At 35.2% G+C, this 27,821-nt stretch overlaps 1 protein-coding gene across 6 annotated transcripts in view; it reads left to right on the forward strand.

Moving 5' to 3' along the window:
* The window catches only part of LOC145694865 (uncharacterized), a 294,105-nt gene that overhangs the window by 247,279 nt on the left and 19,005 nt on the right, over window positions 1-27,821 (forward strand). For all 6 annotated transcript variants that reach the window (XR_014133059.1, XM_081771607.1, XM_081771586.1 and 3 more), the window contains 2 exons: window positions 10,446-10,563; window positions 17,327-17,449. Coding sequence is in view for 5 of the 6 variants with exons in the window: in XM_081771607.1 (XP_081627733.1) it covers window positions 10,446-10,563; window positions 17,327-17,449 (241 nt within the window). In the remaining variant the exon portion in view is untranslated. The remainder of the gene's footprint in view (window positions 1-10,445; window positions 10,564-17,326; window positions 17,450-27,821) is intronic.

Raw genomic sequence — 27,821 nt, forward strand, 5'->3', positions numbered from 1 at the left:
TGCTAAAGCAAAATTATGATTTGCGACATACGCAAAGGAGACACTTATTTCACTTTAAAAAAATATGGACAAAGAGGAAAGAAAAGAAAAAAACTTTTAGGTGTACTAGAACTTATGAGTCTCTACCTCACATTGAGAAATAAAATATTAATAATTCTGAGCGTTCACATCACAAATCACGCACTACTCGTAGTGTCCAAAAACATTTCGCTCCATTTAACTTAGTATATATATATATATATATATAACTATTGGTTTATAAAAACTATTCATCAACTATATTTAGTTTGTAACTGAGCAGTTTATATCTGCACTCGCACATTGCGACGTTTATACCCATCTAGGGATTTTAAAATCACTTTCCGCCAGAGGATGTTTCTCCTCTTAGTCAGTCCATCCACAAATTTATTAATTGGATAATTTCAAGTTATTTGTTTAACACTGGGACACGTCATGAGATCTTTCCTTAGGATCACTTTTGTATATATGGTTCGAATTTAAGACGATCTTCCACAGGTGTACGGAGTATAATTGATTTAAATCAAGGATAAAAAAAACTGGTCAAATCACAGGATACATATGCAGGTGAGAAGGATTAAAGGTACACTTTCCACAATGGTTTTAGGTTGGTAGTTCAGGGATAATATTCATTATGATGTGGGTTACGTTTAGACCTGCCGTTACTTCTCAATACATGCCATTAAATAATTACATAGGTTATCATTTACATCTATTCAGAGGAAAAGAAAAATTACTTGAGTGCACGGCGGTATTCTTGACAAAAATCTATATTCTTATATTCGTCGGAAAACTTACTGGTAAACTATAGCAACCAATACACATTTGGGGGGACAGACACGAGCGCTCTTACATATATCCATATAATACATTTAATATCATACTTTACTTTAACATCATATCCACATACTAAGCACATGTACATTTCGACGTATTCATTTATCTCTCTATATATATATTCAATAAATGCGCACACAGTTTAAGTAATAACCCCAACAATAATTTTAGAAAAGGTTGCAAACATTGTACAAGAAAACAAATGACTTCCGACATTACATATAGAAAAGAATTAAATTTTTTATCTGATACCGCGCGTCTACAAATTTTAACTTTCATATATTCAATTAGTGCTTAAATAATTTTAAAAAAAACTTTGTGAGGCAGGCACGTAACACAGAACATTCCTAAAGATATAACTAGATAACCTAAAATACAATTTCTGGGCCCAGGTTAACTACAAGATAAACGAAAACCAAAACAGAAAGGAAAGTGACCAATGGATTTAAAAAAAAACTAAAGGGACGACGGTGAAAGAACGTAATTGAAGTGTCGTCAAATATGAAGTCGTTATTCATTTTGGCAATAGGTCAAAATGTGATGGAGGACCCAATCATTATCTACTTTATCCATGAATCGTGTCTTGCAACGTCTCAGCTGGTAATTTCAGATCAGAGTTGTACGTTAAATAAATCGTAAGCGACAAGTTCAAAATCGGGGGGGGGGGAAGGTTGAAATTTAAAAAAAAACTCTAGAGAAGAAATAGAAGAAGTATAGGTAAAAAGAGAAGAGACAGAACACTACAACTACGAAAGATAAGGGGTCGAATTTACGTATACAACATAATATAACCAAATATTCTCTTTTATGCCAAAAAGGGTTCGGCTTACCAAATAAATAGCCGAAAAGATGTCTGCAAAAATGTGACAAGTCTGTGTCTCCGATGGGATTTTCGGAAGGACAAAGGCTTTAGGGAAATCCCACCACTCACTGTATCCGGTCAACACCCTTGCAGATCCCGTAAACCTCCGGAAGGTTAGAGAAGGCGTTAATTTAGAATTTCAAAAGAAAAAAATTCATACGACCTCTCGGAAACTAGAAGATTCCAGAATAGTAATGAAACTAGAGTAATAGTTAAGATATCCCTAATTAGTGATTTGCCAAAATAAAAAAAATTAAATAAACTGGATTTTGGATCGGTGATTTCTATTGCCAAACTTCACCGATAGCTCCCCTTCGCAGAATGCGCTAAATTCTGAGGCATCGATTAATTTCCATCACTATCTAGTTTGAAAACTAAGGAAAGAAAACGAAAATATTCAAGGGGGGAGGGGTCGATGCTCGGGTACGGTATAATTTCAATAACTAATTGTTTTGATTCTGTAACCCTGTCAGAGCTGTCGCCTCCATGAACATTGTAAGCTAGCCCGAGTAGGTAACGTGAAGGAAAAAAAATCTCACGGAGCAGGATATTCTATTTTAAAACCGACCAGAAAATATAATTCACTACAGCCCCGTTCTACAGCTACTATTGTCTTTCCATAATTTATTATTCAATATGTCTAGTCAGCGATTATATGATGCTACCCATGCTATCAGATGATATTACTATGGTTGATCATTACTATAACACATCAAACTACAAAGTATTACCATAGTCCGACTATATATCGCCCTCTGGTCCGCGTGACATTCCGGTGCAGGGGTCAGAACCTGAGATGCTTGTAGCTATACGTATCTATTCAATATATATATATATATATATATATATATATATATATATATATATATATATATCAACACGTGGTGAAGTATTCACTGGGCTACTATATATTTAACTCTATGGGTGTCCTATCTTCTATATTCATCTACTACAATATTCATATACTTCATATTCATATTCATATTAATATTCATATCATCATCTTTTTCATTTACTACGACGCTATATTCTACAAACACCCTGTTTCCTCTATCTACGCCCAGCCTATATACACATTTCATCATAATACTTTAAAATCTATAGTCACTACAAACATTTCCCATTCCGATCACTGCACGACAACCTCACTCGAACTCAAGACTCTTTCACCACACACACAATACTATGTAATACCTGGTTGCTTTATTAAGAACGAAAAAAAAATCATACGTATGTTCACTGGAAAATAGAATTACACTGGTCTACATCAATTTTGCTGACTGGAGACTACCAGCTGTTCTTTAATAATTCGAGTGTGCTAAATCCAAAAATGAAATCCGTTTTTCTCTATCACGTCAGGTATTTTCACAAAATTAAATTGTATCTAATATTTCATGTATGCTTTAGAACCATTAATCGTAACGTAGTTCTACAAGATGTCACAAGATGGCAGCACATACACAGTTACGTTTAATTTTATTTTTACGAGTTATTACGTAAGAATTAAAGAATATATTAAATAAAATATCGGTAATTCAGAGGATATTACGTATGTAAAGGGTTGAAATAAGGGAGCACTCGCAGCTGAATTTTTATGCAGGGTGACTAATTACGCTGCAGTCTTTGTTTATGGAAAACACGGCCAGTTAAGAGATTGCGAAAGGTGTGCTAGAATTTTGTAAAAGTTTTGCAAACATTTACTGATCTGGTTATTTCTAATATTGGTGCACTCTATTGGTGTAGTGATATCTACAGGATTACAACTACTGTAGTGTAGACTACACACATTCTGATCAAGTTGGCAGTCGTACCGAGTTAAATAACATGGCATCTATTCGTAGAGAGTTCAAGAACGATCCAGACATATTTTGCTATATTTGTGGTTCTTTCACAACCCCGAAACAACGAACAAATATTTCGGAATTTATACGAAAAGTATATCATGCATATTTCGGAATTAAATTGGGCGACCAAGATAAACCATGGGCACCACATAAAGTATGCAGGACCTGTGTAGAAAATCTCAGACTATGGAGCAAGGGTCGAAGAACAAGCCTTAGTTTTGGAATCCCAATGGTGTGGCGAGAGCAGCAAAATCATGTAAATGACTGCTATTTCTGTATGGTAAATGTATCTGGTATGAGCAGGAAATCTAAACATACTATTCAGTATCCTGATCTTTACTCTGCTAGAAGACCTGTTCCTCACAGTAATGAAATTCCTATCCCTACATGCAGCACGTTTGCAAGTTCCAGTGATGATGACGATTGCTCTGTCAACACAAATACAGAACGTAGTGACGAGGATTTTGTGGTGTCTGATGAATGCAATTCATGCAAACCCTTCACTCAGTCAGAATTAAATGATTTAATTCGCGACCTTGCTCTACCAAAAGCATCAGCAGAATTTGTGGGTTCAAGATTGAAAGAAAGGAATATGTTGCACCAGGAACAACTATCGTATATCGGAACAGAGAGAAGCATCTATTACATTATTTTCAAAAAGATGAAGAACTTGTGTATTGTAGCTATGGGATGTGATTATGATGCGAATGAATGGAGAATATATATTGACTCTTCGAAGAGGAGTTTAAAGTGAGTATTGCTGCATAATGGCAATAAGTTGGCATCCATTCCTGTTGGTCACTCCACACATTTGAAGGAAAGCTACCAAACATTGAAAATGCTCCTTGAGAAGATAAATTATGAGAAAGATAAATTATGGCTTGTGTGTGGAGTGCTCAAGGTAATTTCAATGTTATTGGGCCAACATGCAGGTTTTACGAAATATCCTTGCTTTTTTTGTTTATGGGACAGCCGTGCAAGGAATGAACACTGGGTACGAAGATCGTGGTCTGCCAGAGTAGACTTTGAAGTGGGAGAGAAAAACATCCACAGCGAACTGCTTATTGACCATAAGAAAGTGTTACTCCCTCCACTACACATAAAGCTGGGATTAATGAAATAGTATGTAAAAGCTTTGAATCAGGATGGTGCTTGCTTCAAATAGATATGCTCGAAATTTCCTGCATTGACACAGGAAAAAGTGCAAGCTGGTATTTTTGACGGTCCCTAGATAAAGTTGCTAATGAAAGATAAAGAGTTCTTACAAACCATGAACCCCACAGAAAGAGATGCATGGGATGCCTTTTGTGCCGTTATTACAAACTTTCTTGGAAACTTTAAAGCGGACGACTACGAGGAACTTGTTGACAATTTGTTGGCCACATTTCAGAAGTTAGGAGTAAATATGAATGCGAATCTTCACTTCCTACACAGCCATCTAGACTATTTTCCTTCCAATCTTGGTGCTCTTAGTGAAGAACAGGGTGAACGATTTCACCAGGATATCAAAACCATGGAGAACCATACCAGGAAAGGTGGAACGAAAACATGATGGCGGACTATCGCTGGTACTTGTAGCGTGACGTTCCGGAGGCCACTTACACCAGAAAATCAAAGAAACGAAGATTTTTGCCTAAGTAGGTAAGCACGTTGTGCTATTTAGATGTGTGCACTTATCAGCTTGAGGTCGTAAATGAAATTAAAAAATGTATTGGATTTGCTTAATTTTCTATCAAGTCTAAATTCATTATGACAAATAGGTTCGCAAAACTACTCCATACGTAATATTCCGGAACCATAAACATCATATTGCACATCAAATTGTATACCATATATATATAGTATATATGTGTAGGTGGGTGTCAGTAACTTTATCGTAAATTGTTCCGTATATTAATATTAAGACAATAGTACAATATTTAATGTAAGTTATATGGAACTAAGATATATGGAACAAAAAAGAAATTCTGTCAGTGTAAGTATGATCAGTTTGTGTAAAATTCTGACGTGATAGGCAAAAACTAACTACACCAGTGGAATCAGCGACCTCGATTTATTAAAAAAAACAAGTCAAATATCTCAGTCAGCAGAAAAAAAGTTTTCATATGTAGACCAGTGTTATCTGCGATAATATTTAATGTTTATGAAATTCTGACAACAATGAAATTATTCTGCAGCCACAAAAAAAAATGAACATTTAATATAATTTCAAAGCGAAGAACTAGCATCATATCGCCCGACTTCTGTTAAGAAATTACGTATTGTTTATTTACTTAAATATTTCGATTTCTAAACTAAGCAGAATGTTGTAATTTTCAGAATATATTAATTTTGGGTCACTTAGCCTAACTATACATCCATATGGGCTGGGAATTATACCTTCTAGGTTTTATTTCGAAAAGAAGGGTCAATTCCATGGAAACTAAATCACTAAGAACATCGACATAAGAATGACGGTTAGTACTGACTTTTGACACTAGGGGCTAGCGACGATATGATCAACCCTTGAACCAACTGAATGTGCCCTTGTACACGGAATTATTGTACTATATTACGTTCACTTTCAAACATTGTTTATAAGTTCATTTAATGACAGAATAATAAAAAAAATTATCGCATAGTAAATACTACACTGTCCATATTTAATTATCTCACACACTCTTTCATCACTTAACTACCACAATTACTACTACTAAAAAATGTTTACTACATTACGAACACATACATGCCACATCCATACTACACACTACATTAATACATGTTATACTAATAAATATACACAGACAACATTCAGATTTTACCATTTTAAATCGGCTCTATGAAAGGTAACGAAAGGAAAGGGAAAGAAAAGAACAGGGCCAACTGGCTCTTGTATTCACTAAATCACATTCTTAACTCAACCTGTTTAATCAATGCCCCCGAGGGGACGTATCAAAGTGTTGACTAACAATAGGACCCCTGCCCTGAAGGGGCAGGAACCCGGAACAAACTACATGTTCAACTCATCCCGCTGGAAGCCGTACTCCCAAGTCAGGAGTCAGATAGGAGCCCTTACTGCAAATTTACACGTGCATTATTCTACCTATCTTAACAACGCCAAAATTGAATACCGCCATATATGTTAAAAAAAATCACTCGCTACCTACATAAACAAATCTATATATGGACAGGTCTTATAACCCTCAATTAGCAGGAAAATTGGAAGGGGAAAATATCAGGGGAAACACTAATCTTCAGAACCGGTTTTAGGACAAGGAAAATGGAAATCACACTACTTCTGAATCCTGTCCATAGCGATCAGTAGATGAAATCATGGCGTCACTAAATTGCACTTCCTATTTCAGCTTTTTTAGTCCAGTTTTGTCCTGAAAATTTAATAGTTTATGGCTCCTTGAGACTTCCAGCGATTTTACACGTTAATAAAATCCAAATATTACCTGAATTTTGATGTTTACCACTGCAGGAGTCAGTCCATTTACGAAGCAACCAAACTGATGTCGTCGACCAAAATTTCAGGCAGGGAATGGGAATAATCGCGCTCTAATATCATAGCGTGGGTGAATCCTCCAATCAAAACAAAGCATTTTTGGCGGTGGGGCTTTGAAACGAATCAAATTTGGTAAAATCTGGATTAAACTAGATTTCAGAAGGACCTAGGTATCTAAAAGAGAGGTGAAGGGTGGTCCTGAAAATTCTGTCGAATTTTAGATTGGTTATTTGATCTGAAAAGTTCCGTCCAATGGTGGATCTATATTTTCAGATCGCACTGACACCGTAAGAATTGTAATAATCCATTTACATATCCATATACAAGACTTATAACTAATTTAATATATAAATAAAGATATCGATTCCCAAAACTATAATTCCTAATGAAGTTTTACAGTTTTCCATGTTAATTTGAAATAGAATAACAAACAATATTACAAATTATATGAACAGCCAGAAATTTTTTGTTAAACGTCAAGTACAGTCGGTGCAAAAAATTTCGGGCACCCTCCTATTAAAAACATCATCACATTAGACTGTAATGGTATATTACATAATAAAGCTTCATATTTTTCCCAGTGTAACTTCCCTCAAGAACCGTCTCTCCAAAAAATACAAATATTATTGCAATAGGTTAACTATTAATTTCAAATACCAGAAATATCTTCCATTTCCTACTTTCCATAGTCACAACGAATACATTCCCATTATTTAAAATTTAGCGAAAGAAAGCGGAGACGCGTGTAACTTCAATAATTTTCGGAAATAGGAAATATTTACGACTGTTTCCAATGATTTGGTTTGTGTTACTTTTTTTCGAAGGATCTCGTTTATCATTTTATGATCATGATTCGAAGTAGATCACAACATCAAAACAGTAACTCAGAAGTTGTAGTTAATAACAAAGGAAAGTATTTTAAGAATCATTCTTAAGAAGAAATTGTTAACAAATATAAACAATTTGTAAACCAGAACCACTGTATCAATTAAATTTTGACATACCAGTCTTCTCGGAAATAAAAACCGAAATGCTCATAATGCAGCAGAAACGTACGGTAATGTGAAGACATGAAGCGTAGAACCTGTTCCCCAACTGTCGCTTTTTAGAACAGAAAAAATGTCCAGAGGATGAAAATTCCAAAATTAGATAAGGCAGAGGGAACACATCAAGAATAAATATCGACGTTTTTAAAAAGTGTATAGAGTGAAATTGACGCGAGTCTTCATCTCAACCATTCCTGACTTTCTACTTCAAATGGATAATAATAATAATAATAATAATAATAATAAATTCATTAGTCCCAGGTCCTGTCGAAAGGCAGAATACTTATAATAATAGACGTCTGCAGCAAACTGTTGCGTCTTCACCAAAAGAGCCCTACTCAATTGTATTTCGACGTGTGACAAGAAGTAGCTCTTGTACAAAAATCGCAAGTAAAGTGAGTAGTACTAAAAGACCGGAATAAAAGCTTCCAAAGCTAAAGTTTCGGTTTTATTGTAGTGGACAGCACTGGATGCTCTCTTAGTGAAACCATACTGTGTAAGAATTGACAAAATGTACTCGCAGTTGATTGAAATGCAACTATCTTTAATCAACAGGAAGTTTCCTCTGATCTTCCAAGATGGCACCCAATTACATGGATAAAATAACGAAACAAAATCCGAGCGATCTGGAATATAAGTGAGGAATATAAGCGGATCCTCCATATTCCCCGTACTAAGCAGAACTATATTTTTCTTGTTTTGTCACCATATTACCATTTGACGCCAGGATATTATGCATTTATCAGTTTCCAAAAGGCAGGGCATTCTAAAATAGGGTTGGTGTTTAAAGTGCTTTCTGAAACTTAATTGGCTCACGGAAGCCACATTTCTAAGGGTGGGATGGAAACTTATGAATCGGTATCATAGAGATGCAAACGGAGACTATTTTAAGTGAAGCAGGTTATGCCCATTTCGAAAAGTCGTTAGTACAGTGCAGTTCAGAAACTGCCACTGATTTCTGAACAACGGATGGGTACCCTTTTAAATATTTGAGTTGAAGTAAGTCGAAGGTTCAATCTGACGAGGATAATATAGTTGATTACCATTCTACCCAAAATTTTCTGCTTTGATATACAGTATAAACTGTTACAGTGTCAAGATAAATGTAACTTCAAATACAGATGGCTCATATATAATATATACGGGGTGTTAACTAACTATACCGTCAAACTGTAAGAGGTGATTCCTCACATCAAAACAAGAGAAAAAGTCCATATGGACCTATGGCGAAAAGTGCATAGTTTCAGAGCTAGGGCTGTCCAAAACCGCGAAAAAGCTAAATTTCAAGGGGCCCTATTTCGAATTCCAGAAATGGTGGATGTGGTCCTTATCAGCGTAAAGGAAGCCACGCATACACAATTTAAAAATGCATATTTCATCAATTTTCAATAGGTGTACATTGTATTTCTTACAGGGTGTAATTCTCAGATATACTCTCAATAGAGTTTTCAGATATGGCCTGATTTGAAGGATGGTTCAAAGTAGGCAAGAGGTAAGCCTTGACAACAATGGACATCCAATGCTTCGGAGGCAGGTCGAACGTGTTAGGAACCGGCAGCTCCATGTTTTTTTGTGTTCAGAATAACGTGTGATGCGATGTATTTCTTCATGGTATATTTCGCGGTTTCTTGACTTACAAGCGTGAAAGAAAACATCGCAGCATGCGTTTTTCCGAGTACGAGGGACCGTGCTGCTGACGATGCTTAACACTTCCGACATCGCGCAAAGGATTCCGTGTTGACTGCTATCAATTCTTATCGTTTACGTACTTTGGACCAACCATAAAGTCAGAGCATATCTCAAACTTCGGCTGATGGCATGTCTGGGAATTTCACCCTGCAGGGAATGCTCTGTACACTCATTGAACATTAATGAAATATGCATTTTTGGACTGCGTACGCATGACTTCCTTTACGCTAAAGACCAGCATCCACAGTTTCTTGAATTCAAAATAGAGCCTGTTGAAATTTGGCTTTTTCGCGATTTTGGACAGCCTTAGCTCTGAAACTATGCATTTTCCCCTACAAATCCATATGAACTTTTCTCTTATTTTGATGTGAGGAATCGTCTCTTACAGTTTGTCGGTTTAGTTCATTAACACCATGTATATATATATAATGTTGTGATTTAATCAAGGGAAATAATTTGGCCTTGCATATCGCACTCTATGTAAGATGTTTATTTACCATGTATCGTGTTTTCAGGAACTTAACATTGAACCTAATTTCAACAGTTTTTGTATGACGGATATAGGTTACCTGCGTTGAACTAGATTAAGTTTTTTTTAACGTGTGAAATTAAAATCTAGTTTCTCATATGTTTATAAATTTGAATTCGTTTGATTGTTACAGGCTAGTGGGTCGATCTTCAAGACTTCTGCGAACTAGAGCAGCCAGTACTCCAGATGTTCCTCGTCCATTCGACGCCCGACCTAGACCCTTCACGGGATCACTGCGTCCACCACGACAGGTAATAATTTATTTTTCTTCCTATTTCTTGTGTGCAAAAGTTTCAATATTTTATCCACTACCTCGTACACAAACAGTTAGTAGTAGTAAAATAGTACGTTATGGAAGTCTATTGTGTGTCTTGCAAAGTTTGCTCAGAGAAGTTTCCAGTATTTGTAACGGTTCATGTACCGTACATTTTGTATCTAACGTGAACCAATACTCAGTTTCAACATTTAAAAAATAGCAATATTTGTTTCTTTATTTGAGTTTAACGTTCCTTTTCCATTACCAAGGCTTAATGAGATATTCATTTTGAATTTAAAATGGAATCACCTTCGTACCTTGGTCTTCTGGGTCAGAAGAACGTTAATCGTGTATATCACACGGATGGATTCAAAAGTAGTATAATGAATTAGATGAAACCTTTGGGAAGCACTGTTAGTAATGTTAAATGGGCCTGCTATGAACCTTCGGTATTGAATAAACCATATTACCTGCGACCGCGTGGGACAAGAATGCTCATTTAGTTGTATACTCTAATATTTCTAGTTACAGTTCTATCCCAGAATCATGGGAAGTAACTGGAACGAAATCATCAAGGATCATATTTACCGTATATTTCCGCAGATAAGTTGAAAAAAAAACGCAAAATCCGAGATCGTCTTATAGGTCAGATAAAGATTGAAATAATAAATCACTCACAAATGTATTTAAAATCCTGAGAAGTCCTAACATTCATCCTCAAGTACATCCTTACTTTCGTTGTTGAGAAGCTCGTCATATGGGTCCCATTCTGTACGTAGCGAGTCGATTTCCCCTTCATCAGTTTCCCGTAACATCCTCCTCAGTGCGGTCCATAGAATTAGAAATCCCCACACACTTTTAAGAATGTGATCTTTGTTTCCACTTTCACTTTTTCTTATGCTTTCGTCACGAAATCACAGCACATGAAGTGACGCAACCCGCATATCGCCAACTTTTCGCCACTTATTATCCAGTTGGGCCGCGGTGGCTCAGTGGTAGAGCGTTCAACTCTGGTGCATGAGGTACTTGGTTCGATCCCAGCTCGCGCCAAGTGAGCTTTGTGGTGGTCAAACACCGTATGCGTGGGTTTTCTCGGGCTTCTCCCTTTTCCTCCTACTTTCTTCGTTCCACCATTTCATTCATTTCTCATCACCGTCTTCTTTAGCCTAGCCAGCATAACTGTGGGACGTAAAACTTTTTTTTTTTTAATTGTTGTCATCCAGTTATTCCATTGTTCATGCATGTGATCTTTGAATGGTTTATTCAGAGAGATGTCTACAGGTTATCCACCCGGTATAACAGAAACCGTAGTATTGTTCCGTGCGATTTTTAAATCATACCCATTTTTAAATCATATATTCTTGGATACATGACTGCGAAACCTATCCCACACCAACAAATTGTGATTTCGTAGAGCACTGGTTTTCTATCCATAATTTTACACTCTTCTCGTCCATTCATTCCTTTTCGTGTAAATGTACGTAAATGCCTGGCGGGAATTTTCTTTTAGGATTTATTTTCCTGCTGAAAATTACCGTGGGTTTTAACTTTGTTCAATCTGCCATGCATGCTAATACTACCGTAAACCTAGTCTTTTTTTATGGCCTGAACTCTGACTTGAACAGTTCATACGCCTTTCTTTCCCCACAGTTCTATTGTTTGTCATGTTCAAGTTAACCAGAGCTTCATTCATACTTCGGATATTAGATAATGGGAAGTTATATTTTTGCCTCATACCAATAACGAACTTGTGAAAACTCATGACCATGCTCAACATCTTATGATAATTTCTGTGCAATTTTTGTTTTGTCATATCAGATTTTTTCTGTTCATGAAATGATTGCATCAACCTACTGTTGATTTAAATTCTTTTCTTGCTCTGGATTGGCCAGTGCCTACTTCAATGCATAAGCCCTAATCATGTTTCCTGTAACAAAATAACAATTCTGCCTCTGTTCTTGAACCCGTTCTGCAACTTTATTTTCTAAATCTGGCCAGCAAGCTATGCCTCTCCTCATAGAACATTTTTTCATTGGTAATTTTTAAATAGCATCTTCATTTTTCTTCTCTTACCATCTTCTCTGTTATAGCAAAAGCCTTTGCTGCAGCACAGTTATTCGATTCTTTAACCTGTTTTATGACTTTTAACTTGAAGCTTGCTGCGTCATATTTCCGTCTTTTCATTGGTTCCATGATTAGGCTCGCACTCGGCAAATTTTACGCACTAACCCATCTTTTGCGTGGTAGGACTAAGGGAGAATTGCTTGGAGAAACCTCAGTTGTGAGTGCCGCCTCAGAACTCAATCTTAGACCTCCAAGTGACGAAGCTAAAACGTTAAAGTTTCATCTACCTACCCTTGGTGCTAAAAAATTAAGTCTTTTTGCTTGGATCCAAGGGAACTGTGTCGTGTCAAGATCCAGAGGCAGCCCAAGATAAAATATTAATTAGAACTAGTGTATAATAGCCTCTACAATATAGTAAAAACCACATGTGGCTTGAGCCGACTTGATCCTTTATATGAAAGTCTACGTTAGTGTCTGAGTATGGTAGAGTTTTAGTGCTATTTTTATTACTTGGAGGAAGCCTGTTAGAGTAATCCGAAATATTACTGGCATTGAAATAAATTGTAGAATTTTATGCGAGATAATATATTTGCGAGTAATAATAATTGCGAGTAAGTCCCAATGCACTATCAGTGTAAAAGGGAGAATGAAAATAGAACTTCTTGTTTTTATAGGGTCTGTTTCTTAGAAACAATTCTTTGGGATAGCATACTAAGATCATTGCTCCTGTCTTTTACTGTTCAGTATCATCGCAGTAAGAATTGTGCTTTGCCGTTTCTAATTCTTGTTATTTTGCTTTTACTGTCTGGTTCATGTTAGCTTTCCTTTAGAAATTCAAAATAGAAAAAACACACAAGCTCTTAACAAAGCACAATGTTGTTATTAAAAATAGATGTGTAACTCTTTCGCCAATTAACTAAATCTTTGAAGTCATCAGACATATTTTCTGTCGGTTACTATGTCTGATGAAGCCAAAAGTTTAGTTAGTTAACGAAACTGTTACATATCGGTATTTTAATAAAAAGAAACATTGTACTTTGCTCAGAGCCTATGTGTTATTTCTATTTTGCTTTTGTTTATTTCACGGTACGAACTCCTGTTTATCGGAAGGACTTAATGTTCGAGCTTAATTGATGACTATTCGAGGAAGACTATCATCCAGTTGTGTAATCTCACTTGTAATGTCCTTCATTTCCAAATGTGTTGTTACCTTAAACTAGCGATTCATTTGTAGATACTTTTAGACATACAGGGTGTTTACTGACCTGGGAAAACCTGGAATTCATTTTTGTACCTGGAAAACCTGGGAAAAACCTGGAATTTAACAACAAAGTGGATTTTTCTCAATGTTACCTTTTTCACTGCATATGATTGAAAAATTATCTTTTCTTAAAGGCTTGTTGTGTAAGTATGTTGATGGCGACCACGGGGATACCTGAGCCGAGTTCTATCACTGCTTCCACTTGCTTGTGACATTATTTTCTAATTTCTTTACGCTTTCCTTTGAAAGTCTTTAGGTGGAACTCCATATTTTATGTGGCACTTCCAAAACATTTTTGTGTAGTACAAATCTAGAAATCAAGGAAATACTAGAAAAGAAAATTCTACGAAAAAGTAAAGGACCAGTCAGGGAAAATGGTACTTGAACTGGAAATCAAGGAAAATTGGAAATTTTTGCTCAGTGCAATACTCATGGCTCCAGCTTCATAGTTACGAGAGGCGCCATATGTTTATCACCGAAACTATGGCCAATGTAACGCTTCGAGAGTCACGAATCACACTTGCTCTTGAAGCATTTGCGAAAAAGCATCAAATGGCACCTGTAGTTGCAGACACAGTCAAACGAGTGTGTTCGAAATTGCTTGAATCCTGAAATTACACAGAAGTTGACAAATTTTAGTCAGAAAGAAGAGATTCTTTCTTACATGATCTATTCACTAAGGAACGCGTTTCTAATGATTTTACAACTTCCATGCATAAAATTCTTGTTCTTTTTCATTGCAACGCTGCAGTAGGAAGTAGCTTCTCCGTTAGCAAAACGTGCTTCGTGAAAAATGTACAGGGCAAGAACTTGTTTGCTTAAAGAAGTGTGTTAGAAGCTGCACATGCTGTTGGAGGGATATTCAATGTTAATATCAGAAATGACCCTGATTCATTATGTTGAAATACATCAACCAGAGAAATTAGTATTTGAAAGATTGTACTGAAGAACAAGATAGAAAATATCAAGGAAAGAAAAGACTTTTAAAAAATACAAAGGAAAAGGCTGCTGACAGATTCAGCTGAAGCATTTGCTTTGGATGAAGAAAGAAAATAAAAATTAAAAGCCACGTTGAATTCGTAAAGTATAAGAATCAAGATTATAATGTTGTGTTCTGCAGTTTGTTATTTGGCTTACTCAGTGTGTGAATATAAGAACATGTGCTTTCATTTACAAAGGAAGAAAGTTGTACTAGAAATTGTACTTTAAAAACACCAATCTGAACACCTTATTTTCGTTACTTACATAGTACTGACAGCCAGGCTTATTTTTCTTATCAGAAGTGAAAAAGAATTTAATCTTATGTAACTATTTTTGTAAATTTTGAAGAAATTGCATGAAGAAAATTAATTTTAAGTCAATACAAAGCATAGACTGTGTTGTATTTAGTCAGCTCCAATCTTAACACATTTTTGTTACATAATTATTATACAAGCTCAAAGTACTAAAGTAACCTAGGTAGTTAGGATTGCTTCTTTCAGTTCAAGGACTTCCGAATGTTACCTTTGGACCAGGCCTAAGCCGCTTGTTCTAAAAAAGTTACCTGTGAATCCAGAATACTTTTGTTTTGCAATTCGTGACGTCTCTGTTTCTGTTTTCCTAGCCATTCCATCTGTGTATGACTAAATTTGAAAAAATGAAATAATTGGACATTTCCCCATCCAAGAAGAATATGCAGTAACGTGTAAATTAACATGTGCCCAGAATTCAAATTAATAATTTTTATAACTTCTTCACGTAGTAAAAACAAAATGTTAAAAAGTTAATACTATCAAGGGATATGAATCACTCATTCACTCATTAATTAAAAGTGAGTGAAAGTGTTTGCTTTTTTCAGTTACTGCACATTATTTTCAGCTGGCCTTCTGGTAAGCGATACTTACTGTCTTTAAATAAATAAATAAATAAATAAATAAATAAAAACTGGAAAACCTGGATAAAGTTGGAATTTAAAAACAAACATGTAGATATCCTGTAATAAAACTTTGTATGCTAACAACAGCGCCAACTTCTAAATACTGTTTGTTGATTCTCTTAAATTACAATTAAACAAAATGTCATATTTTAAATATCAGTAAATCTGAACTGTTAGCACTCGAAGCTTTGGTGTGCATGCCCCCACTTGGATTCTCGGTAGGAAAATCTTTTCATGAAACAATTGGGGATCTACATGAATTAACAGGTAACAAGTTTCTGTCTGCAAATCTAGAAATAATTGCGAGTAACCGCTGTACTGAGTACTAACAGTTACCTGATACATTACATCTTAGCTGTAATATGAGCAAATTCAATATCATGCACACCTTGAATTTATTTATTTATTTTTTAAGCATTTTCTTTAAGTTACAGGCTTTAAGTTGCAATGCAGCTACTTTTCTTGAGTGGAAATTTATTTCATTTCTAATTTAAATTGTATGTAACATTGAAGCCAGCTTACATGTATCAGAAGACCTGTAATCGAAGTTAAATAAGTTGGTTATATGCATTTTTTTCCTTTCTGCTTAGGTTAAATGCTACAATGAAAAATATATTGACTTACATCAAAATAATGTTCTTAAGATAATTTACCATTTCTTATGTACATTATGTTCAAAGGACCCCGCTCGGAGCTTATGGAAATCTGGTTTCCGTTCAATTTGGCTGGTACTGCAGTATGTTGTGTGTTTTGGTCCCCCTGATGAAAAGTCTCAATGGGTACGAAGCCCGCAAACCACATATTTTTTTAGATATCCACTGATTATTATCGTCACTTAAAGGCATACACTCCCTTGTAAACTGAAAATAAAAATTAGGTTGACATTTTATCTATGAAGTATGAGTGACTCACTCTAGGGTATACTAGGGTTTGTGAGGTCGCTGATTCCGAATCCGAGGTCGGTTAATGACCTTAAATTACCTGGTCGTGTCAAGAAAATGACACAATCGGATCCAGTTACTCAATAAACATTTATGTACTTTTTGTTCACATTTTTTTGCAACGTCCCCTCTCAATTTGATCTTCAAATGACCTTGAATCTGACGTGATGGATGTTAATCGACCTCGGATTTGGAATCACCATCCCCAAAAACCTTACTATACCGTAGAGTCATTCATACTTCATAGATAAAATGTCAACCTAATTATTTTCAGTTTACGAGGAGGGTATGCCTTTAAATGACGATAATAATCAGCGAATATCTCAAAAACGTGGAGTTTTCGGGCTTCGTGCCCATTGAGACTTTTCATCAGGGGACCAAAATACACAACATACTGCAATACCAGCCAATTTAACGGAAACGGGATTTCCACAAGCTCTGAGTGGGGTCCTTTGTTATGTACACTATACGTAGCATATCGATGTAATACATTCACTATTGTGCTGCTACAAGTGAAACCAATGTTTACTTATTTTTCTAGAAGTACTTATTATATTTTTATATATCTTTATTGCAGACGTCAGCGAGCGAGACGGAAGATGGAGGTATTCGTTTGGACCGTGGCACCTACCAGTACATGTTTCAAGACATAGTCAATCTCAAAACAATGCTTCTGAAGTTAAAACGAGTACTGCATGAGGTGAGGTATTCAAATTCTTTAACGTTTATTATTTAGTATATATTATATGCTGTCTGGTTCTGTGTAGTTCAGAAATCCAAAGTAATCTTTTTACTTTTGTGCATTGTTATCAGCGGTGAAACTAAGCTAAAAATCGTAAGATTTAATTCCACTCTTCCTAGTTGCAAGTTTGAGAAAGTTAGCTAGTCTGCTCAGGTTTCTAAGCTTCTGGTGAATCGAAAGAGATGATCTCGTACTTTGTGCATGCGTCACTCAATTAGTAGAAGTCTGTTCTCTAACAGACTCCAGCCCATGCAGTCTCGCATACATTCGTTAAATAAGAGCTTTGAACAAACCCCGTGAAGAGTAATTGGACAGTCTTCTACCAGAATACGCAATAACTAGTAAAACTACAACAATGGACAGAAAACTAGTGTATCAATTAAATTAAATTACATGATGAAGAAAAATTAAAAACACAATTACAGCATTTCGTATTAGTGCTTGAAGTATTGTAAAGATATATTATACTTCAGCTTTACTGCTGATTTATCGTCAGCGTAGTATTTTGAAGGCATAGTGAAGCCTAGTATTTTGAAAGACCAAGATGTCTGCAGTAATAGTATCGTATTCCGTTGTTTCCACAACCGTAAGAGTTACCTGTACACCACGTTCGTTTACTGTGAAAGCATTTTCGAAAACTGAGTGAGTGTGCATCTGTTAATACACTGTATTTGTGTACGCTCTTGTAATTCGTCACTATTTGTAAATGGTATTTATTCGAAACTGCTGCTCCGTATCATCCACTCACGACAGCTACACACAAATCATTCACTTAAAGCCTCTTCGGGAAAAGACATTTTTATATGATATGGGATGGTCCTTCTTTTTAAGTTCTTCATAACAGTTAAAATTTTAATATTTCGCGTAATTTATTTGCATGCTACTTGCACCTTCTACTTTTATATTTAATTTTTAAATGAAGTTGCACTGCTATTTGGCCCATGTGAATTGACTAGTTGCAGCTTTACAGAATTAACATAACAGGGCTTCATTAAAAACCAATAGTTCAGTACGAAATTTGTTACAGTTTTATAGATACAATTTTTAAATTAAAATATGTACATTTTATCTGCATGCATGCTGGAAATTGATTGCTTTATGATGGTTAATTAAGGCTTAAAACACAGATCATTTTGGGTAATAATTTTCCGTTTTATTACTAAGTCTTGCATAATTGACAAGATCCTGTTACACATGTTATAATCGTTAATGACGGCATAGTTAGTTAAAAATGTGTATTCCGAAGTAAAATTCTTCTATTGAGTTTGCAACTTGAAATTTAAGAAGTCCTTAAGTTTCAGTACACTGGAATATTAAAAAAAAAAAGCATTTGTTAAATAAATAGAATAGTCACTGAATAGTCACTGTTACTCCATGAGCAAAGATATCTGGAAACTAGGCTATAATAGGAAGTGAGAAATACACATTGAAAGTGCATGCTATAGCAGAAGTGCTTGAACTTTTTGTTCCATCAGATGAAGTACGCATTTATATAGTCTGTATGTGAGCTATTATTCTAGGACAAAATCTGCAAAAGAAATTGATCTACAAATTTTGGTAGATACTTTTTAACAATAGGATCTTAGAGCTATTAAAACTATTATCACAAAAATAATTTAATTAAATACTAATAAAGGCAATGAGAAAATTATCAGAATATCCCATGTGTGTATAATTCTGACAATCCAAATTAATTGAGTAGCAGTATGAAGAAGAGAAAGATCTTTTCTTTTTTACTATCTTTAAAGAAACTAATTGATTTCAATAGCAAGGGACAAAGAATTGGCTTTTTTACTTAAGGAATTCAAATATGATGTATTTGTTTCTATTACCACTATTAAAGTATTAACTAAAGTAAATGACTTTAAAAGAATTAACGAAATTAGCAGTGCTTCAATTACTTCAATATTATCGTAGTAACTAGTTGTTCTTCTAATTCTGTCTTAAAATTGATTTAAAAGATGGTGTGAAAGAGGAAGACATTATATGTGCCGGTGGTTGTCAGTTCTTAATTATATATAAGTAATTACTAAATAAAACTAGTTTCTATAAATTTATTCTTCTCTAACTCAAAGATACTGATGCAGTGTGAATTAATATCATAATCTGATATGCAAGTTCTAAATTTGAGCATAACGTAGATTGATGTGTGTGAATTACAGAATGATCAGTAGATGCCATGTCTTAATTTCTGGTAGAATTGTTAGATAAAATCGCTCAATCACTTCAAATTACATTTATAGAAGCATAAGGTATTTGTTAGGCGCGTTTCAGAAATAGTTTAGTTAGCTTTTAGTACCTGCTTTTTGCAGTATATTATTTAAAGCACCATACTTTTTACCTTGTTCTGTTGTGTATATTACTGTTTCTGCAGATTATCCACATTCAATTGAAAATGTTTTTCATACTTCCTGCTAAGCTTCAAACCAAAGATGTGGAAGCACACAAGTTACTTTTATTTTCCTTGTAAAATGTAAACTTGCTTCCAGTTTGTTTTTATTTTGTCTTCTATACCTAGTAACTATTTCTAGTATTTTATACTAATTTGACACTTACCATAGTAATGATAGAGCATGTCTATAAATTTTCTCTTTCTGTATGGTAAATATTAATTTTGAGATGTAAAATTAATGATTTCACTATCATTTTTGTCATCTTTGAACATCCTTAATTTACTGCACTTTCTGTTCAGTTCAAAAGAAAGGAAATCAAATAGCCATTACAAACATAGTAAACTAGTAACTGCACATAACATGCATTTTTTTTTTTCGCAATGTATTAAGATGATTTACTCAATCCCAAATATTTTGAAACATACAACTAAATAAATCATTGTTCTGTTGATATTCGAAGTTATTTGATATTAAGTACATTGAGTATTCACTGCATTTCGATTGTTCTTTGAGGAAGATCCAGTGTTATTGATAACTCATGTGGTTAAATACTTCTCACATTATTACATTGTTATGATATAAAGATATCAAATCATTTGCGCTAAGTCTCTCTATGGATTTAATTCTACCTCATAAAAATATGGTTGTGGGTACCAGAAGGTTCCATATTGAATTATTTATAAGCCTGAAATTTGAAATTGTGTTGGTACTCGCAAATCGTAAGATATTCCTGCATTGACTTATTTATGATGATTTGCGAATCATTTCAGTTACCTCTCTGCGGTCTTCATTTAGGGCTAGAGATTAAGTTTTGAAACAAAAAATGTGTATGTATGTACAGATTCAGAATCCTTCTTTACAAATTTTGGTAAAAGTATAATTTGTCAAAGTGAAGTTAAGGATCCTTGTGTACTAATTTTGATAAAACTATAATTTGTCAAAATTATATTTCCTAATATGACACTTGCATTGAGATAAATTTCGTAACAGTTTACTGGTGCACTTAAATGAATTTGTTAATTTATTCTATATGATTTTTCACCATTTATACCATGCAATCAAAATGAAGTTGTAAAAGGTATTTAGTAACTGCGCTGAACTAAAAACATAAAGTAACTGCACACATATAAAATTAATAGAGTAATACAGATAAATTTATTATACTAAACTATAAACATAACTGTGCACAAACAAAATGAAGTTGATCCATATATTTCACTTGAAGAAACTCATCATTTAGTGCCTCCTACTTTGTTTTTGCTTTGTTTCGTTTCGTTTCGAAGTCAAGCGTGGGTGCAGATATTGTTGCAAGATGACTACAGAAAGTTTGTTTATATCCGACCAATTTCGCAACTCTCCCGTTATGTATAGGCAGAACCATGAAATCGGCCTCGTTACCAGTGTGGTGCCAGTGAAATACTACCGAAAGTGAACAGTTATTGGGAAGGGTACATTATGACGTTTTTCAAGCACATTTTTAGTGCAACCAAATAGTGAAACACTGTTGGGTAAATGGTTTTGACCATCGGAGTAACCGCAGTTAGACACTGTGGCCAGATAAGCAAATGGTACCAATGCCGAAACGTGTACTAACAAAATAGATCTGTTGTAGATTATAGCACGGAAAGTGTTACTTGAGGCGAAATACGCTGCTTTGCAGGCCAGAATTCAGCACACCAATGTGATAGATATTAAATCTAGATAGCCAACCGTCAGCCGCGACATCATAACTTGCGATGCATACATAAGCGCCGCGTTCACACACCAATTGTTAAACGTAAGATAAATTGCCGCAAACTGTACGAAAGGTTAGCAGGGTCATGCCGAGTTCACACAACAATTGTTAAACATAAGATAAATTGCCGCAAACTGTACGAAAGGTCAGCAGGGTTATAGTGAAGACAGGTGTTAATTGAATGAGTCCTGAATTTATCTGAAACGTAATGTCAATATTCTGAAAATACGTGCCATGACAGGCAAGGGGCGTACCGAATTGTACTGCCAGTCCCCCAAAGTATCATTATTGTTGTCGGGTACAGTTTAATAGCGTAGCGTAAATTTTCAAAACAGATAGACACGTTAACACTTTTTTTCAACGAACTACAAATAGACACAAATGCGAGTATATACTAGTATTCATTATTATTATTATTATTATTATTATTATTACACGTACGAAAATAAACTACCAGCTGTTCAGTGTAAAGAAAACACACATATTACTTAGTACATAATGTCCTATGGAAAACCAAGGGATAATCCTTCCTTTTCATACATTCTGATTTACTAAATTATAAGAATTACAACATTCAACAGTTACAGAAACATATAAACATATGTTTTTAATTAAAATTTTCTTGCACGACAATTCTGTGCGACGATCCTTCTCAGCTAACACCTCAATAACTTTTTGTTCGAAACTGGGATCATTGCATCATCTTTTAGCAGAGATTTTTCATTGCTCGTCAAACCTATAGCTGAAAGTCTCTCGTTGAACATTGACGCATTAACAATAATTTTACGCGCTTAAGACTACTCGTGACGCCGCGGTTGCAGCAATATTCAATCAAATGTAACGACTTCGTCAATCGGACGTAAATGTTTTGTAACTCATTCTCGGGAATTTTAATAATTCATGTAATGACAGGTGTTTTTCAGGTTCACTGTGGCGAGTATGTTCAGTTGTTAGTTGAAGATACAATACATCTTCATTAACTGTTGCAGTCGTTGAGGAAAAAGTTGAACTATTTAAGAAACTCTTTGTCGATCAACAATTACGAGGCTGGTTTCCTCGAATTTTTTCACTCATTTAGATTGTAAATGATTCTGAAATTTCATATGTCAGCCGGTGCAAATTTTTCAAGTGTATTTCCTCGTACTTCATTTTACTGTTTAGCTGACGAGCTTCTTGACAATAGGCTATAATGGTTTTCTTGCACCGCATTTCCATAAACTGATTTAATACAAAACGAACCTTATTGATACATAAGATGATATCGGAACAACTTTTCAATTATTGAATCCTAAATACATTACCTGTGAACGCAAACACTTTATTAAACAAGCAAAATTAATTAGATTTCGTAATTTTCTAGCTAAACTATGAATATATTCAACAGATAGTGGATCCAAGTTATCTTCAGTAACATAGATTATTGCTCCTTCCAGTTCTTTAAAATGAACTTTGTTAGCTCCTCTAGAATGGTGTCACTGTGTTGAGGAAGTCTGAAACCTTGTTCCCAAAAAAGTTCGCTTCTTTTTGAAGAAAGAAAAAAAAAAGTGAGATGTCTTGTCATATTAAGAGTTTTATTTCTTTTATATGCGTAGATATATATATATATAAAACAAGATTCATTTGGTGGGCATAGCATTTAATGAAAAGTGTGTAGATGAAATTTCTTGACAAGCACTTGTACGTGAGTTTGGCAACCTTTCACTACACACGTCCCGTACAAATCTATTGTCCTAATCCTTCAAAGCATGCAAAGTAACGTCAGATAAACCCAGCACTGTTTTGCTTTCAGAAACATGAAAAGCAAACCATAAATCTTTTTTCTAGTGTCTTTTTTATAACGTCTGAAGGTGCTCATTTGAGCTCTACAAGAAACACCAGTAGTGTCGTCAGTGTGAATTGAAGCAAAATAAGTCTGATCTATTCCTTTCTTTATAACCTGTTTATGAAATAATTAAATCATTTTGTATGTATGGTGATGTTTCTTTGAACAGTGTTACATTGAAGATGAATTCTAAGTTCCTGCTCTTCTTGGGCTAGTAAATCTAAAAGTCTAGATATTTTTCTTCAGATACTCATCTTCGTGATGGTCTCGAAACGCTAATTGTTGTTTCTCCAAGTAACAAATTACGTCAATAATCTGGCCTAAAATTCTTCTGTTCGTTGACATTTTCATTATATTGTAAGATGGCAGACTCTAACCAAGCTTGCACTGTCCAGTTTCGTCTCAACATGAAAGCACTCCATATTTTTTAAGTGTTTTTGAGAAGATAGTGGTTAGTCGTTTTCCTTTCAAGTTTCTACACAGTTTCAATATATCGGTAATCTTGACTTCATCGAGAATTCCCCCAAAGAAAATACACACAAAAGAATGAAATGTGTTTATTTTAGTACTATCTGTCATCTACTCCTATTTTGGACTAGCGAGCCGCGGTGGCTCAATGGTAGAGCGTTCACCTCTGGTGCTTGGGATCCCGGGTTCGATCCCAGCCCCCGCCAAGTGAACTTTGTGGTGGACAAACACCGTGTGCGTGGGTTTTCTCGGGGTTCTCCCGTTTTCTCCCACTTTCTGCATTCCACCATTTTTCATTCATTATTCATCAGGGACGTAAAACTCAAAGATTTCATTTCATTTCATATTTTGGACTACTGGAATTTCATATCACTTGTCTATCCTTTTGAACTAAAAGTAAATTAGGAGTAGGCTTCTTTTTTTTTCGCTTAATGCTCATACGAAAATTTTGAAAAGCCATCTGTTATTAGAAGATCCACTAAATCTGCATTAGTTGATTTCCACATGATCTAAAATACTTACATAATCAGTAATGCATACACTCACGAGACGCTCATATACACACACACGTAAATGAAACTTATAATCACAAACAACAACAACGGAAATAACTGACTACAAAATCTCCTACACAATGAAAATTTCATATTCGAAAATTGTGATTAAACAAAGTCAGACCTCGCTTATTCCAGATTTCCCCCAAAATACTGTAGAATGTTTAGAATTATTTTAGTGGTAGATTGTGTAATGTATTTTTTCTTCAGATTCCTTAAAATGTACACTAAAATATGTAGTAATTAACCAGAAGAAACATAAAAGACTTTGTTATATTTGGTGCTATTACGTGAAGTGTAGTATCTCTCTTTAAGGCACTCGAACAAATCTCTCTTCCAGAACTTTTCAAAAGGTGTGTGAAACTTTCCAGAGGAAGACGTGCATCGCTTTCTAGAGGTTACCGTTGAGTCTTCTTTCGAGCGCTAAGCCATATGTTTCAAGAAAGTTCTGTTGGTTGCTTAAAACTATTACTTAAATCAATAAAAATAAAAATATATATATGATTTTGTAAGATAAGTTACGTATATTTTCATATTCTGAAACTGTAGACACAAGCTCATTGTCTGACAGCACATCACGCTACTGGTACAGGAGAAATTGGAGATATGTGAGGTAGAGAAAACTTGAATTCTGCCTGTTTACGGTAATCCATGACGTTTCTAATCTATCGAAAAGGCAAAAACCACGTGCAAGATTCACGTGGATAAACCGTTCAGTTATACTGTCAGATCGTCTCTGTGGTTTTATCATGACCTGGAGCGGGAATCCGTGTTATTTCCCTTCTTAGCATTCCTGTAAAAAGCCCTCGATGTCATTCTAATTTATTTCTATGCATTTGGACTGTTAAGACGACGTCTGCAATATCGCCACCCTCGTATTTTCACTGATCTATGTTAAATCTGAATTGAGAAATGAGAGGGAATTCCTATGCTTGTTGTCTTGCTTAGTTGGTTATAGTGGCAATAACGATGCAAAGCGGCAGTTCATAATGCTAGTGGTCTGATAGAATACAACTGGTGATTGGGACACGTCATTTCATAAGGTAAATTACACTTAAAAAATCGGCCAGATATAACTCGATCAGTCTTGTGTAATATAGAAATGTCTACCCAACTTTTACTTGACTACTGGAAACACTGAAGAAACTGAAAACGCAATATTTATGGTACACAGGTTCAAATGATCTCTCTCTCTCTCTCTCTCTCTCTCTCTCTCTCTCTCTCTCTCTCTCTCTCTCTCTCTCTCTCTCTTTCTCTCTCTTTCTTTCTTTCTTTCTTTCTTTAACCAAATGTTTGTAAATTTTTCAATTTCAATACAACGTATTCGGTTTTATAAAACAAGTTTTTTTCAGACAAGACGTGTAAAAGATATTTTGTTACTGGAATGCAGGTTTTGAGAAGGGAGCATAAAAATTGTTCTTGGTGTTAGAGGGCGTGCCGCCGTGGAGATACCCCTGCTAGCACCCCTCTCCAATGGTACTTAAGAAAGACTGGATCTCTGTTGAACTGTTCTTATATCTTTAACTCAATAACTACAATCTCATTTGTGGTTCAAAAGTAGAACCTTTTCATACTGAATTTCAAACTGACCCTCCCCAAAGGCCATTTCTTTACTGTAAAGCAATACTGTAATACAGCATTTTATCGGCTGATAAAAACTGATGCAAAAGGGATAAAAGATGTGTAAAACCAGAAGATTTTTAGTTCTTCGAGCTCATGTATACGAGTTGAAAATGAAGAAAATTGTCTTCCTTTGAAAAAACGTTGATATTGGTTTTGCTACACAAGAAAATCTCCCTATGAAAAAACTTTAGCATTGTTTTTGCTTCACATGTTGCCATTAAGAAATGTCCAAATCAGTTGTTTGAATTTTCGCCAAAATTGCAGTACAAAAATTATCTACAAAAAATTTTTCTTAAACTTCTGAAGAAGTGACCTTTAAATGATAAATTGACTAGAGTTCTTTCGTGTTTGGATCGTGATTTCTCTGTAGAATCTGATGTGGAAGAGAATCGGATGAAGTCTTTTAGCTGAATTGGCTGAAAATAATTTGTTAGAATACAATAGAACAGAGTTGTGGGGCAGTTCAGAGAGTTTTGTTTGAATCCAAAGTGTAAGATAATTATAAGTCAGTATCCTAAACTGGTCAGTTTTCAGATGACTTTTGGCAAAATAATTTGGATGCTTCGGAATACAATGAGTGAAGAGATGTTAAAATATTCTTGATTTTTCTCTCATGGAATTTCAAATCTAGAAAGAGGATTTGCAATCAATGCGCAATGTGTAGCAGATAATTTAAAAGAACAAACTTTAGTAGCACGCAGATTTGTGTACGACTCAGTTATCTTCTTCGGGTGTCTAAGATGATGATAGCCTACAAAACTCACAAAAAGCCACGTCGGCAAAGATTAACAGAGATCGAAAGAGAATATCATGAAACTTCGGCAAAGTTTGTGTTGACAATCAGTCTTCCACAAGTTACATGACATGGAATACGGGGTCAGGTTGCACGTGCGAAACCGCTAATAAGAGACCATAACGCTTTAATACAACGCCAGTAATGTGGTGAAAATGCAGCATGGGCTGCTGATGACTGGAAATGTGTGATATGATCGGATGAGTTACGTTCACCTTATTTCAATCCACGGGCCGTGTTGTGGTGAACGCCCAGAGAAGCATATCATCGCAATGCCTTCGAAACATAGCGGCGGCTCTACGATGTTGTGTACCGCAATATCCTAGTTTTCAGTGAATCCTGTGCTGATGCTTATCGGTCGCGTCATTACCCGTAGTTATGACCACATTTTAGGGAACTATGTTCATTCTATGATCCGCATGTTTCCGGACAATGATGCCACATTTCAGGATGATTATGCACTTATTTACATATATCCAGCTGTTGTGGCGACATAGTTTGAGAAGGATCAGAATGAAGTTGAAAACTTCACTGACCTGCCTAATCCCCGAAACATGATACAGCGTCTGTGGTCCGTTTTGGAAACATGAATCCGACGCAGATTTTCGTCTCTATCCTCTCTCACGGAACTGAGTAATGCACTGCACACAGAATGATGTAATATTCCACTTCCAACGATTCACAATCTCTATGATCTTTTCCGCGTCGCATCAGAACTGTTTTGAGAGCGAAAGGTGATCCAGCACCATATTAATCTGGTATTTTTTCAGTTGTTTCTATCAAACTTATAAGTATCTGTGACTAGATAATGATTTAAATGGTACGTGAAAGTCTCAACAAGTAGTGTCGTTGACAATAATTGACAGAGGTTAGAATAATTAAGAGAAACGAAAATTCAAGTTTACTGACTATAAGTTGGAAAACGCCACCAACAAGAAGTCT

The sequence above is a fragment of the Thermobia domestica genome, chromosome 1 (genome assembly GCF_964235325.1).
Source record: "Thermobia domestica chromosome 1, izTheDome1.hap1.1, whole genome shotgun sequence".
NCBI lineage: Eukaryota > Metazoa > Arthropoda > Insecta > Zygentoma > Lepismatidae > Thermobia > Thermobia domestica.